The 16,450-nt window shown below is 41.3% G+C and overlaps 1 protein-coding gene across 1 annotated transcript in view; it reads right to left on the reverse strand.

Annotated features, from left to right (window-relative positions):
• Positions 1–9,751: 9,751 nt before the first annotated feature.
• Positions 9,752–16,450, reverse strand: part of LOC310956205 (junctional adhesion molecule 3B-like) — a gene marked incomplete at its 5' end in the record, with an annotated part of 47,837 nt that continues 41,138 nt past the window's right edge. Inside the window, one exon of the mRNA XM_083926366.1 lies at positions 9,752–14,316. Within this exon, the coding sequence (XP_083782492.1) occupies positions 14,281–14,316 (36 nt within the window). The 3' untranslated portion in view covers positions 9,752–14,280. The remainder of the gene's footprint in view (positions 14,317–16,450) is intronic.

The following is a 16,450-nucleotide window of genomic DNA, read 5'->3' on the forward strand; positions in this document are numbered from 1 at the left end:
ACCGGTGCAGACAGATGTCCGTCCTCCACAGAGCTGGGTCTGTCTGACGTTCCTGCCAGTAATAGGGAAGGTTTTCAACGCCACCGTACTTTACCTAGTCTGTAAAATGTCCTGAGATAACGTCTCTTATGATTTGGCACTATAAATAAAATTGAATTGAATCTCCGGGTTCTCCGGTTTCCGCCCACAGTCCAAAGACATGCATGTGTTCGGTTCATTGATGACTCTAAATCACCCGTAGGTGTGAATGGTTGTCTGTCTCTGTTCGTCTCTATGTGTCCTGTGATAGACTGGCGTCCTGTCCAGGGTGGACCCCGCCTCGCGCCCGATGTCAGCTGGGATCGGCTCCAGCACCCCCGCGACCCTGACCCCGGGATAAGCGGTTGAAGATGAATGAATGAATGGTCCACACTGGGACTTGAACCAGCCGAGTCACCTATGGACTGAGCTACTGCCACCCACATTGTTTATAAAAAGAAAGAATAACCCGCATATGCCAGTAAATAAAGTCAACACCATTCATGTTTCACACCTCAGTTCTACCACTGGCATATCTACAACAATATGAGGTATCACGTGTACAGAGGAAGAAACCGCTGTGGTGTAGTGTGTCACTTCAGTTCATTAGGAGGCTTCCTCTGGGACCAGATCTAACTGCGTAATTAGCCCTGATGACTTTGGGAAGATTGAGAAGTGAATTAAAAAAGAGGATAATGATCCTCCTTTGTGAGTCGTTTCATAATCAAAGCTGACAACAGTTAAATGGCTCCCCTGGGGCTGATATTCAGAGTTGAGTGGTACCGATGTTCTTTCATAACAATGACTCACTTTTGAGACGGTGAAAGAAGTCTAAAACTGTCCCTCAACAGCCCGCTGGAACATCTGAGTGTCACATGGTGAAATTCTACAACTCCTTTTCGTGTTCGGACAAATTACTTCAAGCTTTTAACGAGCACAGTCCTTCTAGCTGAAACCAATTGTTGACGTACGGTTGGGAGCAGTAGGTGCAGCCGTAGCCCAGCTCTGTTACAGACAAATATGTTGTCAATGTGTCAGTTCGTCACGTCATGCTGTGATATTTTCTAAACAGGCTCCATCCTTCTGTCAAGTAGGATTTCCTCCTGTCTCTTCTCCTCCTCGTGTCGGCTCTGCCCACACTTCTGTGTGCAGCTCCTTCACAGATTGTTCACTGCAGCCAAAGTCTGGAATGTATAATCTCTGTTAAAGTTTAATTCCGGGGTAAAATCATCCCGTGATCTTTTTCAACTCTTGCACACATCAAATAAGCCATGCAGACAGTTGTTTTTGTGTAGGAACTATTGACGGAGAAATCCAGTAGAGTCGCTTTTTTAACCACTAATACTGCTGAGAATAACAGCAAACCTCTGCAGTAGCATGAGAAGAGTCCCTACACAGAAAAGAAAGCACCAATGGGCTCCGTCCTTTGGGATTGACTTTGGTAATCCACTTGAATGGACTTTACTATGAGAGGAGCTGGTACAGGGGCCAGTAGGTAAGTCTTTAAAACACTCTTTTAATAAACTGGTTTCACTAACTACGCTGTTGGTGCTTTGTTTTCTGTGTAGGGACTCTTCTCATGCTGCTGCAGAGGTTTGCTGTTATTTTGAGCAGGATTAGTGGTTAAAAAAGACGTTTGAATGCCTTCACCGTGCTGCCTCGAGCTAATCAGTGTTGGCCACCTCCGGCTGTTAGCCACTCTCCGGGATTTCTCAGTTAATAGTTGTTACATGAAAAAAAACTGTCTCGATGGATTATTTGATGTGTGTAAGTGCCGAAAAAGACCAAAAGACCGGAATTTGACTTTCTTTTTAAACATATCTTTATTGGTTTTTGTATTTGTACAACAACATCCAACAGTTTAGACATATGTCAGCAATGAAAATAACAATGAAAGTATCCACAACTTAGAAAGGGCGAAGAACCGAAACGTCCTGGTGAAGTAAACAAATAAAAAGCAAGTCAACAAATAATAAATTACACACAAAAAATCATTTAAAACAACAACAACATTAATAATCAATGAATATTAATAATAATATTCTTAATATAGGTTACATCGTAAACTGAATGTTTTTATGATCCCATTCTCTCACTGCCTCCTCCACATCTCCACCCGTCAACGATTCCAGAAATATTGTCCAAATGTCATACAATTCAGAAGAGTTCTTTCTAACAATATAGTACCGTAATTTCACCTTAATGGGATTAATGGAAAGGATTAGACTGATATACAGTATGTTGCATTGTTGCAGAGGTTACCGCTCAAAAGGGCACCCTGGTAGACCTAAAGGAAGTCACGTGGGATGGTATCTCACTCCTGCTTTACTGGCTTTTCAAGCATGTCAGTAAAGTCCAAGTGGCACTAGGAAACAGAGCAGTGTGTCTTGGCAGCTGCGGCTCAGTGTCAGAAGTGATCAAACCTGATCAGTCCAGTTTCTATAGGACATGGCAACGGTTTAAGGCTCACTGATCATCTTCTTTTTGAAGTCTCTTTGCACGCTAAGGTCTGTTTCATTTTTCTATTTCTCCCCTCTCACACATGCTTGCTCGTTATTCTTTGCTGTCATGCCTGGGGCTGTCGATCATGTCGTCAGCTGCTCTCATTAGCTGGTCACATCTATCCAACAGCACAGTGTCAAACCTACATTGTTAGCCTATCCTGCTGTTGCCTCTGTTTAGTATGTTCATGCTGCTGTTATCCTCGTCTCTCTGTTGCACTTACACTGGAGATCCAAATTAGAGAACAAGTTATTAATACTGAAATACTGTTATTTTATCATTGTTCAGATAGATTCAGATTCATTTGATAGAATATCCTCTGTGGTTGTACCTCTGCTGTACTAGCATGTTGTTTTAAATAACCAAGTCAATTCAACAAAAAGTGGTACAGTGGTATAGCCACACAGGATATTCTATCAAATTCTGGACAATAAAAAAATAACAGTATTTCAGACAAACCTTTTTTTTTTTAATAACTTAATTTTAGTGCCCCACCACCTCCTGATCCATGCCAGTCTTCACAGATTCATCAGATTCATCAGCCACCACTACAACACCACCAGTGTCTCACACTGCGGCTGTGTTTTCTCTTTGTGGTGGTAACCAGTGAAGCATGAAGCATGGGGGAATTAGCAAGCTAATTAACATTAGATATTGTAAAACTAAAAAACCGCAAAGCTTCATACACATGCACACGCTAACAGCATAGAAAGCACATTAGTATCAACAGATGAGAGACAACTTTATTCGGCTCATTGTCTTTAAGCATATAGTGAAGCATGGTGAAGTTAGCAAGCTAACTAGTTAGCCGCCCATCTCTGGTCCGTCTATCAGCTCTCAACCCAAAAGTCGACTAGCCCCCTGGGAGTTGGAGGAACAGAGGGGTGTGCTAGCAAACTTGTTAACGTTACCATTAGATGAGTCAACTACCCACACGTTATGTGGCAAATTCTGTTATACCTCATCAAAACAATTATTTTAATTTCTTTATGAGTGTGTGTGAATGATATCTTGTCCAAGTACAAGTAGACCTGGGGCGACTGTAGCTCAGTGATAGAGTGGGTCGTCCTCCATTCGAGAGATCGGTGGTTCGTTTTCCCAGTCCGCATGACGAAGTGTTCTTGGGCAAGACACTGAGCCCCGAATTGCTCCCCGTGCTCCCATGGGTGTGTAAATGTGGTGTGAATGATTAGATTAGATTAGATGGTCTGTAGATGTCCACTGCCATCAGTGTGAATGGATGAATGTGACATGTAGTGTGAAAGCCCCTTGAGTAGTCAGAAGACTAGAAAGGTGCTATATACTGTATGTAAGTACATTTACCATCCACTTGACCTCAGCCAGTAACACCAAGGTTAAAAATACAGCCTTAATATTAATGGTAACTTATTAAGTTAGGTAATGTGGGGATTTTTAAACAAAGACATTTTTTTGTCACAATATATTTGAATTTTGTTATTACTCACTGTATAGATATGGAAGTTAGATAAGAATGATTGAGCATGCTTTCACAATATTATCAAGTCATCACGGATGCCATTTAAAGGATGTTGCAGATGCGTTCCAGTTTAAAACTAGGTGCAGTAAAATGAGGGAGTCAGCCCCCCAGGAGGCTGGATGCTTCAGAGTAGGGAGTGTTCTTTCTGCAGGAGCTGGTGGATCATTGGAGGAACCGTGTGACCAGGGGGCGAATGGGAGCCAGTGTGGGAGTGATGGAACCAGGAACCAGGAACCAGGAACCAGGAACTGCCTTAGCAACATTCTGAACCAATCCCAACAACTCAATGACTTTACTGCTGTATAAATGCTTTGTGAAGGAGGAGCTCTGTGCTCTTTTCTGCCTCTGTGGTCACAGCAAAGATGCCTGTGACTTCTGACCCCAGGGAGAGTCCCTGGCCAGGCTGAAGAGTCTTTGCTGTTGTTTTTATAACAAACTTTTTGAACTTTAAGAAGTACTCTGCCTTTCCTTGAGTAAGAACACGACAGTAACACAATGTTAAGAAGCACATAGCGCATAACGTGACTGTTGCCTATCTAGCTAACATCATATTATTGCTTATCATTATGCATATTTTGTGAGGGAGAGGCTGCAGCTAACGTTGTGTTACCTGACCTTATAAGTTACAGTTATATCAAAATATTAAGGTTGTATACCTCACTATGGTTATATAATTATAATATTGGTTGAGGTTGTGTGGCTTTATCCAGACTTATAGGCTATGATGCACGTCAAGATACAATTTCCAGTGGCACTGCTTTGTCCAAACTGGGGACCCAAGGCCAGACCTTTTCAGGCAGATGCCCCTCCATTACAAATCTCTGTGTTGAGTCTAAGCGCCAGGAACGTTCTGCCAATATTTAATCATCACATATCTGTTATACTAAACTATGTCTCTCCTGACTGAAATGTAGAATACTCATTTTTATTCCATTCAAGATGACGATTAAATCGTATTGTAAAGATAAACTGGATCTGAAATATTTCCCTCTGAAACGGTTTTATTATTATTTGATTTTAAGTCTGTTTTAGGATTCACAAATTTAGAAAAAGGAGGATGTTGCCTGGTGGTCTTTGGGTTAAGCCCCCAACAATGAGCCGCAACATTCCTGTTCAAGTCTGACCAAGTCTGTTCAAGTCTAATCTCGCTCCCTGTTCGTTTCCAATAAAGTACTTTAAATGCAAATGCACAAATAGTGATGTCAAAATTCAGGGCAAGTAAACAAATAATTTGAAGGTCCTTAATGTTGCCTTCTGGATTTAGCCATTACAATTTAAGTCATTTAGATTAGAAATCCACAGACTGAAAATAGAATGCAAACAAAACCGATTACCTCTGTGTCACACTTAAAATGAACTTGAATTGATCTTCTGGAAAGTCAGAGAAAGAGAGGAGCACATTCACCCAGAAAGATGGTTTTTGAAGTAAAATATTCCATGATATTAATTCAGTGGTACTGAAAGTTCAGCATTAAAGGCACCCTGTGGAGATTTCTTGTAAACAAAAACATGCGCACTAACAGCCACACGCGGCTACAGTGAAATGATTAGCCTCCTCAGAGATTTAGTGCTAATGAAGTGCATTTATAAAGAGTTTGCTCCGCTTCAAATCGAGCCCCCTCACAGTCTGGAGGCCTGAAAACACCAACAGCACTGACACATTGGATATTGAATTCCAAAAAGAGTTTGTCTCTATCCTGTTTAAAGTCCTCGCCTGAACTTTAGAGTATTTCCTCTGTACCTCATCGGTCGGAACCTGAAGCTCAGCCTCTGAACATTTCATTTGTCTTTTTCTCTCTGCCATTGTTCTGCCATCTGTGTTCTAGCACAAAGACAACATTTATTCTTTGACACATGGATAAATGCAATCAGATGCAAAAAAAGGCAAAGTGCATTGAGCTGAAAGACTTCATGGGTGTGTCTGAGCTGTAACAGGGCTGGTAAGTCCAGCTTCTGGTAGACCCCATTGGACCTCAGCTTCCGGAAAATATACATGGTCCCAGTCTTTATCTGTCCTGGATTGCACATATGATGCTTGCGGAATTAAATGGTAATTTCTCATGTTAAGAATCTTATAGTTTATTGTAAGATTGTGAAAGGCTCTGGGAAAAAGCGTAATGAGAACTGCATTTCAAGTCGTTTATGTGAGGTCACGTCATCACGCTTTCCCTCCAACCCTTCTCAACTCTGAGTGCTGCTTCCTAGTCTTGCGGTCACACCGTAGACTGTGCCTCTCCGTCGAGGTTTGTTCTCTCAACTTGATCCAAAGGGCACTGATGTGACATTGGGAGGAGGGAGATACGTCCATCTGGGTGACACAGTTTACAGAATTAGCCACATTAGCTTCATCTCCTGGGAGCTAGGCAAACGTTACTAGATAAACGGGAGTGGGAGTCCCATGTCTCTAGCGGAGTTTACACCGGCTCTGGTAGTGAAGTGCAGGCAGCATTTATGATTTATGATTTAAACTGATTTTCAACACAGTACCAGGCCCATAGACTGTTAAACATAGTCCCTCACGGCCCAAATCCTCCTGGTGCTCCAGATTAGCATCTAGTGTATGTGTCATAGATAGCAGGCTGTATTTCAAGTCATCATGCAAGTGAGGCTATTTAATTAGCATAACAGAGCTAGCCTTAACACGGTGTGTTCCTAAACCATCTGTTTGTACAGTTGATCTTGTCACTTATGGAAACACCACCACAGGAATGACCACAGTCCAGGTCGAGATGACGGAGTTAGCATGCTAATGATGCTAATCCTGATAACTAGCCTCCAAGGAGAAGTGAGGGCCAGAGGCTAGCTGTCACTCAAGAGGCCACGCCCCTAATTATTTATAATAATTTAAACTCCAATAAAATAAAAACTAGCCTGGTACAACCCCCCCCCCCCCCCCCTCAGTGTTGTCATGGAGATATGACCTAAACATACAGACTAGAATGTTCTTTTGTCCTTAAACAGGTTTAATGATGCTGTGAAAACGGCCTGTTTAACATGGGGGTCAATGAGAAACTGCTCTGTTATGAAACCTGCCCCTAGTGGACACTCAGAGAACTGACGTTTTTGGCACTTCAGTATTAGATCAACCAGGAAGTCGCTGTGGTGGGGGTTTGGGTCAGACAGGAATAAGAGCAAGAACACCTGTTTGTTGCTGGAACGGGGACATTCTGGCACAACACACACTGGCGTCTTGATCGCAATCTTGGCAGAAGACGCAGCAGCAGCCGTCGTGACATCACATAGGCCTTTCCCTAAACAATTTTACAATAAACTGTCAAATTAATTCCACAAACATCATATGTGTAATCCAGGACAGATTAACACTGGGACTGGAAAATAATTGTTCCATTGCAATAGACACCAATTTGCATTTTTCATGGCGCTTGTGTCCCACGGGGTCTACCTGAAGCAGGAATACAGGAGCAGGACTTACCAGCCCTATATCTTCCATGAAGTGGACCATGAGAATGGGCAGGTTATGATGCTATTTTTTGTGAATTCACCCCTCAGTGTTTACTAAGCATGATGTCATTTTTACAAATGTTGTATTGTTCACATCCATGTGTGCTAGCTTGCGATCTTCACTGCCTTTGCAGGCACATTGATAAACTTTTTTGCGTGTTAGTGCCACCAACTGTCGAACTGTTGCAGGAATGACCTTGTGCACAATACAAACAAAAAGGGAAGCAACTCTTAAAAACAACACTTTAATGCTGAGAATCTGATTTATATAAAAAAAAGAAATGGCGTTTATCTGGAACGTACTCAACAGATGGACTAGACTGTAATGCAGTTAGAGGATGGAGGGCTGATAGTGAAATATGGGCAGTACATACCAGCACAACTAACCACAGATGTTTCTTCTCATTAAAGACACAAGGCCTCGTCACTTCGGACACAAATGCTGCGTAACTTTCAGAGGAGAATTGTGCAAGTCCAATGAGTCAGGATCTAAAACCCTATGGTCTCTTCAACAAAGTGTCTTTCTTTTAATAATCTAGGCTAATTCATCAGGCCAGAAAGTGTTTTTTCCTCCCACGTTGAACCAATTCATAGACTGTATGAAGGAGAGTCTGAAAGGCCTTTAACCTGCATTCCTGTCCAGCAGGGGCGACTCTACTGGCTCCAAAAAGAAGTCAGATTGTATAGAAGTCAATGAAAAAATGAACCTAAACTTCTCACTTGATTTATTTCCTCAGTAAACATTTTCCTAATGAGTTTATGGTCTCAATCACTTGTTTCAAGTCTTCTTCAATAGAGCACGATGTTCATTTAGTTGTATCTTGCCTACAAAGCTAACGTTAGCCAGATAACGCTAGTGCTAGATCAACTGAAGTCTGTGTTTTGTGTCATCTGGCGGATTTTCGTAGAACTCCTATCTTGGTAGATGCTCTAATCTGCAGGGACCTACTCCATGGAGACAGACCAAACACTGTTCATCTGAAAACAATGCCCACATTGCTGTGACACAGAGCTGGACTGAAAATGGTAGTGTATCTCTTTAAGGGAAACCGGCGATTTTCACCTGTCTCTATATCACTGCAGTTTCCTTTTTTATTTTTAAAAACTTTATTTTCAAAATGGTCAGTTACTCTCTTAAAGTGTAATTCCTGTGCAAAATCATCCCACAGGTCTTTTTCGGCACTTACATTCATCAAATAAGCCATTGAGACAGTTTTTTTTTTTTTGTGTAACAACTATTAACGGTGAAATCCGGTAGTCGCTAACAGCAGGATGTGGCTAACATTGATTAGCTCTGGGCAGTACGGTGAAGGCATTCAAACGTCTTTTTTAAGCACTAATACTGCTGAAAATAACAGCAACCTCTGCACTTTGGTAATCCACTTGAATGGACTTTACTATGAGAGGAGCTGGTACGGGGGCCAGTAGGTAAGTCTTTAAAACACTCTTTTAATAAACTCTGGCTTCACTAACTACGTTTTTGGTGCTTTGTTTTCTGTGTAGGGACTCTTCTCATGCTGCTGCAGAGGTTTGCTGTTATTTTCAGCAGTATTAGTGGTTAAAAAAGACGTTTGAATGCCTTCACCGTACTGCCCCGAGCTAATCACTGTTAGCCACGTCCGACTGTTAGCGGACCATGGGAAGATTTTGCAGCAAAATTACACTTTAAGCGTTAAGTGCAGCATTGAAACAACAGAGGCTTTGCTCCGCCCTCTCATCCAAATAAAGTCGGTTTTGAAAACCAAGATGGCGAGACTTGAGGCTTCAAAACGGTAGTCCACATATAAATGGGTGATGTCACGTTAGTTGTGTCCGCCTCTTTTATACAGTCTATGAAGCAAGCAGGTGACCCAAGCTTGAATTATTTCTTCTGCAAATAAAATGAGCGTGCATTGGCTCTGCTGCAAACTACAATATATTAGCGGGCTCAGTTCATTGATTATAAAGCTCTTCACCCAGGAACTTGCTGCCAGTTGGCAGAGTCACCACAGAGGAACAAGAAAGCTGTCTTGAGTGTAGAAAGTGCAAACGGCTTAACCCCACTAATAGATTAGAGCTTTAGCTCAACAGAGATGCTATCAGTGGGATATTTGATGGACTTTCAGAATGAAAAGGGTTTCTGTGAACAGCGGGACACTGTGGAGTCGTCTAGGAGGATTGGAAGGAGCAAAGAAATGTGAGAAAATGACAAGACTGGCACAGACGCTGAATCAATATCACACACACACACACACAGAGAAAAAAAAGCAAACACAAATGTCTCCAGTAATATTAGAAGTGAGTTTTATTAATCACAAAGAGTGGTTCTAAAATAAACAAAAACAACCCCAGCAGGCCCTAAAGGGACTTTCTACTGCACGAGAGTTTGGTTTTCTTACATGTAGCACCAGTCCTCTGTCTAAAACCGTCTGACGGTGCCGGATCATGCAGCGCTGCCATCCTTCAGCTGAAAGACAACGGTGCACAACACACACTGGAAACCATCTCTCACTGTCATGTGGATATAATCTCTGTCACCGCTGCCTTACAACATCCCACCAGACCAGGCCCACATGGAGCCGCTGTACATGGATTCCTGTTTGGTGCTGTGGCTTTAAACTCTAACTCTTTAAAAACGCTCACAACGCCTCAATGATTAGAGGTCCATTACAGTCCTTTCATGAAAGCAGCGGTGGGTTTGTGAATCCAATCGTCTCGACTGTTGGTGTTCTAAATGAAGCACCCACCTCAGACAGCCAGTGCGTCTTTCTGGACCTGTTTTGAACCAGAGTCCCTGTATAAACGCCCCTGCTTTGGGTATCCGTCGTTGTCTTTTTTGCCTAATAGTGCTATGTGTCTTTACCAAAAATAACTCCCACTATATTTAGGCACTAATATATTTCTATTTCTACTCACCATGTCTACACCTTCAAATCTATGAAAAAAAAAAGCTATTTACAAAATTTGCAGATACGTATGTAAAGAACGGAAGTGGAAATTTGCGGTGACATCATTCCTCTCAAACGCCGTGCTCGTTGTCAAATGAATGCAGAACACGAAGCCTCCGACAGTATCAGAGCAATGTACAAGTGGAAGGGGAACTGGACCACTGTAAAGGCAGAAGGCACTTAAGAGGAATGAGCTTTGTACAAATGAGGAGGGGAAATGTTTGCGTGTGTGCTGCGTGACTTGTGTCTCACCCTATAATGTACCTGTGACAGGGGTCATTGTGAACTCGACTGGGGTAAAAGTACAAACATTTTCTCTTGGTTCCTTAATGCAACTTGGAAAAAGGGGTTTCTTCTTCCTGTGTGCAAGTGTTGGGCAGATCGTCTCTACCATGACTGATATTCAGTTAACATTTGACCACAAACATTAATAACAGCTGAACAAGAGATTCCTATGAGCTGCCTGGAAGTTACGCGTGTAGTGATACGTGGATATCTGATTGGAGCTCATAGAGGTGGTGAGAAGGAGCCAAAAAGCAACAGCGCTCTGAGACGGAGAGCTGTTTGTTCTGGACACTGACACAAGGGTGGGATCGTGACTGAATCTGCCATGCTGCTCTTCAAGACCTCCTTCAATGAAAACCATGTTTTTAACCTCGTTAACCCGTCTGTAGGAGACTTATCTTGAGGGACATGAGCAGTCGACCTCCTGGCTGAGCATTTCTGCCTCGAAACTGCAGCGAACCAGTGACAGTCTCTGTACATTCACATTCAGACAGCCAGGGTCTCTTACATCGCATATGTGAGCGACCAAGCCTGTCAACTTTTGTCGGGCCATTCCATAGAAATAGAATTGGATAGAAAGGACATTGATCTGTTTGCTGTGGTCACGTCTGTCTCAGCTCGCTGGGTGGACATAGGACCGGTGAACTTTGGGAGATGTTCGCCAGGGCGGGAGGGAGGGAGGAGGAGGGGTTACAGGGCTGTTCAGATCTGACGGCTTTTTCAAAATATGATTTCTGGGTCCAAGCCTCATATTTCTACAATGCAGCAGTGCTGTGTTCCCCGCAGTTTGAACAGAGTATTTAAAAAAAACAACATAATTCCTTCTAGCCAGACAAAATAGTTCTATGGTAAGGATGTGCTCTTCCCTTTTCATAGCTGACAGTTTGGGCTGTACTCCAGCGGCACCAGGGCGAGGAACGGACACAACCGGGTTGGGGAACTTTATTTTGAAGTTTCCCGGCCCGGTCAGCTGTTCATAAAACATCCTTACCATATAACTATTTTGTCTGACTAGAAGAAACTCTAAATTTCAAAATGGATAAAGAAGACATTAGGAATACAATCGATCTAACATATTTGTGATTTTGCCTCTTTCTTATGGATGAAAAAGACGTCTAACTGACTAAAGAGGTGATCGTAATTGTTCACATGTTTGGCCGTTGTTGTCTGTTTTGTTTCAACGGAGCGCTTGGACCCGGAAATTGTATTTTGAAAGGGTGTTCCGTCGTTAGACCCAGCCCGCTGTTTGGCTTTTTCTGTAACCAGCGTGCAGCGTCCACCATGCCTCCACACTACACCAGTCACAGGAAACAAGTCAAACAAGTTGTCTCTCATCTGGTGATAGTAATGTGATTTCCCACACGGTGACAGGAGTGTGGATGACGCATTAAGTATTCAATTTGGTCGTTACTGCAAAAGTCGGTTGATATAGAAGTTTAAATAGAAGTTAAGCTGCTTTCACACCACTGTCAGGTAACATGCTGCCTCCAGTCATTTCAGTGAGGGCAGGCGGCAGAGAGGAGGCGGTTGTGATCATGGTGGCAGGGCGGTGAGGTGTTTGTCGCCCCCCATGAATGCGCGGTGTAGTGCACCGTGCTGAACTACAGGATCTTTGGGGAAACACTTTTGATGAAAGGCAGTTGACAGGGCGGTTGCCGCGTGGTGGTGTGAAAACAGCTTGCGCCTGTACACACAAAATGGCAGCCGCTCTGATCCTCCAGTTACGTTGATTTGAATGGGTATGTCCTTTCTATCCATTTGATTTCTATCGGCATTCCATAGCGTAACTATGGAATTACTAACTAAGGCCAAATACATGTTTTCTAAATCAGGGAGAAGAGGAGCTTTCAGTCCCTTTAAAAACAAAAAACAAAATTAACTTTGTTTTCGTGGGAATCATGTTAAACAACATATAAATCATAGCAGAGTATATTTTAAATATCCTGTCTGGAGGGGGGGGGGGCTTTATGAAGCTCTTGTTCACGTGTTATCAATATGACAAAATGTTAACTTTCCTCAGTCTTACAAATGGAAAGAGTTTCATATCGCCTCGAATAGGACATTTTTACATTTTTCACCACTTTACATAATCTTGAGAGAGAGAGAGAGAGAACAAAAAGACAAATATCTATATACAATCAGCACAACTGTTAACCCTCCAGACCCCAGCTGTATGTCACTGTAACACTGAAGAGGAACGAGCTGCAGTCAAACCTCAAATGATCCTTCTTTCCAACTAACTAGTCACAACTAAAGGTTAGAAATGTTAGATAAGGTCTACTCTCTAATTAGCACAATTCTTCTTTTTAGCAAAAGCAGTTTGTAAACAGACTGGACATCAGCAAATATCAACCAGGATTCAGGTCAAGGGTTGTGTTTTTAATGTGCTCTCCCTGACTCTAATAGTTAGGGGTGTTCTTGGTACCTGGAGTAATAGTAGTTTGAAAACAGTTGAGTCAGTAGTTCAAATAACAAAGTGGTGAACTGTCACTCACAGTAACAGTATACTCTTTGTTTTCTGTATCAGGTCGAGGCTTTTGCACAGTGAAATGTCAAAGTACAACGTCTCGTATTACATCTTCGTTTAGTTTGGGCCTGGAAGGTTAACTTACAAACCCTGTTCTAATATTATTATTATTATTATTATTATTATTATTATTATAGTGTAATACTGAACGCACATATGACAGCAAAACTCTATCCTGGACAGTAAATTCAATATATACAAGATTAACAGAAAGCATAGAAGGACACTTAAAATCAAGAAAATGCAGCACTGATTGTGTGCAGTGTTTCACAGCATTTGACTGGCACTCTTCAAAGCTTCTTACTAAGACTATCTACAAACATGAACATGGAAGTCTCTCACAACACAACGTGGCCGTTTCCCGGCGGAGAAATTAAATATGTAAGACCGCCGATCGAGAACCACATCTTGATATGCTGATACAAGTCCGTTTTCATTTGTCTTTCTTTCTTCCGATCGCAAAGTTGTAAATGCTTACAGCTCGATGCAAAGTGGTTAAAGTGTTACATATTTTTATCCACAACCAAATAAAAAAACAACACATGTTAGTATTTTACAAATATTTAAAAAAGTAAACCTTTATCTATAGGCATTTTAAAATATATTCCATCAAAAATAGTCTGACAAATTTCAACAGTAGAAAAGAAATGTTATACAAATGACGAAAGGTTTGAAGCAGGAGTAGAAATGCGTCATGATTGACTGGAGGAAAGACACTCCTCCTTTCCTACCTGGCAGAACAAAGAAATGTTTCCTTTTCTCCGCCCCGTTTAAAACCATGCAGTAACTGTGAAGGAACCACTCCGTAATTTAGTAACAGAATTCAGTCGGCGGTGATCAGAGTTGACGGATGAATCTCGGTCCCTACATGTGTGATACTTTGACGTATTTGTTGTCCTGTGAAATCTTGTCACCTTTGGCAAACTTGAGTAGTTGTATGTCAGTGGTGCTGAGAGCCCAGAGCGTGAGCTGTGGCAGCTCCATGGTCAGACAGCGTGGCGTTCAGTCCCACGGGCCATGTCTTACGCTCCACACAGCGCCCCTCAGCGTCCGCTCCCTTTTCAGATCACAAATGACGACTTGTGTCGGAAATCGCCCTGCAGAGAACAGAGAGGAGCCGTATTTATTAAGATTATTATTATTATTGTATATACCTTCAACTGTGCAATATTGACCAATATGTGTAATACTCTGCGCTATCACTGCTATAATTCATCTTAAATCATTATTATACAATAGCACAATAGTCAAATCTTCAGCAAACTTAAGTACCCTGTTCAAACACTGAATTGTAGTATTCATATTTTTACATATTTCCTATCTCTATTTTTCCATTTATTGCTGCTAAATACAGGGTTCCTACACATTTCCATTTCTTAATTCCAGACTTCTCCAGACTCATATTTACACACTTCTCCGAGGAATTTTTGGTCAATATTAAACATCTGAATACCAATTGTTAGATGGTTATTATGTCGCCAAGTAATTCTAATTTTAACCTACGCATGATAGCTCACATCAGTGTATGAAGTCCAAACTGAGACATGTTCAACGCACAGCATTTTATTCAAGCTAAATGCTAAAAGAGTGAAATGAATAAGTGTGAACGTGTAACTCTACAGACAGGAACAGTAGAGATGGATCATTAAATGAATAAGTGAACCTGTAACTCTACAGACAGGAACAGTAGAGATGGATCATTAAATGAATAACTGTGAACCTGTAACTCTACAGACAGGAACAGTAGAGATGGATCATTAAATGAATAAGTGAACCTGTAACTCTACAGACAGGAACAGTAGAGATGGATCATTAAATGAATAAGTGAACCTGTAACTCTACAGACAGGAACAGTAGAGATGGATCATTAAATGAATAAGTGAACCTGTAACTCTACAGACAGGAACAGTAGAGATGGATCATTAAATGAATAAGTGAACATGTAACTCTACAGACAGGAACAGTAGAGATGGATCATTAAATGAATAAGTGAACCTGTAACTCTACAGACAGGAACAGTAGAGATGGATCATTAAATGAACAAGTGAACCTGTAACTCTACAGACAGGAACAGTAGAGATGGATCATTAAATGAATAAGTGAACGTGTAACTCTACAGACAGGAACAGTAGAGATGGATCATTAAATGAATAAGTGAACCTGTAACTCTACAGACAGGAACAGTAGAGATGGATCATTAAATGAATAAGTGAACCTGTAACTCTACAGACAGGAACAGTAGAGATGGATCATTAAATGAACAAGTGAACCTGTAACTCTACAGACAGGAACAGTAGAGATGGATCATTAAATGAATAAGTGAACGTGTAACTCTACAGACAGGAACAGTAGAGATGGATCATTAAATGAATAAGTGAACGTGTAACTCTACAGACAGGAACAGTAGAGATGATCATTAAATGAATAAGTGAACCTGTAACTCTACAGACAGGAACAGTAGAGATGGATCATTAAATGAATAAGTGAACCTGTAACTCTACAGACAGGAACAGTAGAGATGGATCATTAAATGAATAAGTGAACCTGTAACTCTCAGACAGGAACAGTAGAGATGGATCATTAAATGAATAAGTGAACCTGTAACTCTACAGACAGGAACAGTAGAGATGGATCATTAAATGAATAAGTGAACCTGTAACTCTACAGACAGGAACAGTAGAGATGATCATTAAATGAATAAGTGAACCTGTAACTCTACAGACAGGAACAGTAGAGATGGATCATTAAATGAATAAGTGAACCTGTAACTCTACAGACAGGAACAGTAGAGATGGATCATTAAATGAATAAGTGAACCTGTAACTCTACAGACAGGAACAGTAGAGATGGATAATTAAATGAATAAGTGAACATGTACCTCTACAGACAGGAACAGTAGAGATGGATCATTAAATGAATAAGTGAACCTGTAACTCTACAGACAGGAACAGTAGAGATGGATCATTAAATGAATAAGTGAACCTGTAACTCTACAGACAGGAACAGTAGAGATGGATCATTAAATAAATAAGTGAACCTGTAACTCTACAGACAGGAACAGTAGAGATGGATCATTAAATGAATAAGTGAACCTGTAACTCTACAGACAGGAACAGTAGAGATGGATCATTAAATGAATAAGTGAACCTGTAACTCTACAGTAAGGAACAGTAGAGATGGATAATTAAATGAATAAGTGAACATGTAACTCTACAGACAGGAACAGTAGAG

This window comes from Echiichthys vipera (assembly GCF_963691815.1).
Source record: "Echiichthys vipera genome assembly, chromosome: 14".
In the NCBI taxonomy this organism is placed as follows: domain Eukaryota; kingdom Metazoa; phylum Chordata; class Actinopteri; order Perciformes; family Trachinidae; genus Echiichthys; species Echiichthys vipera.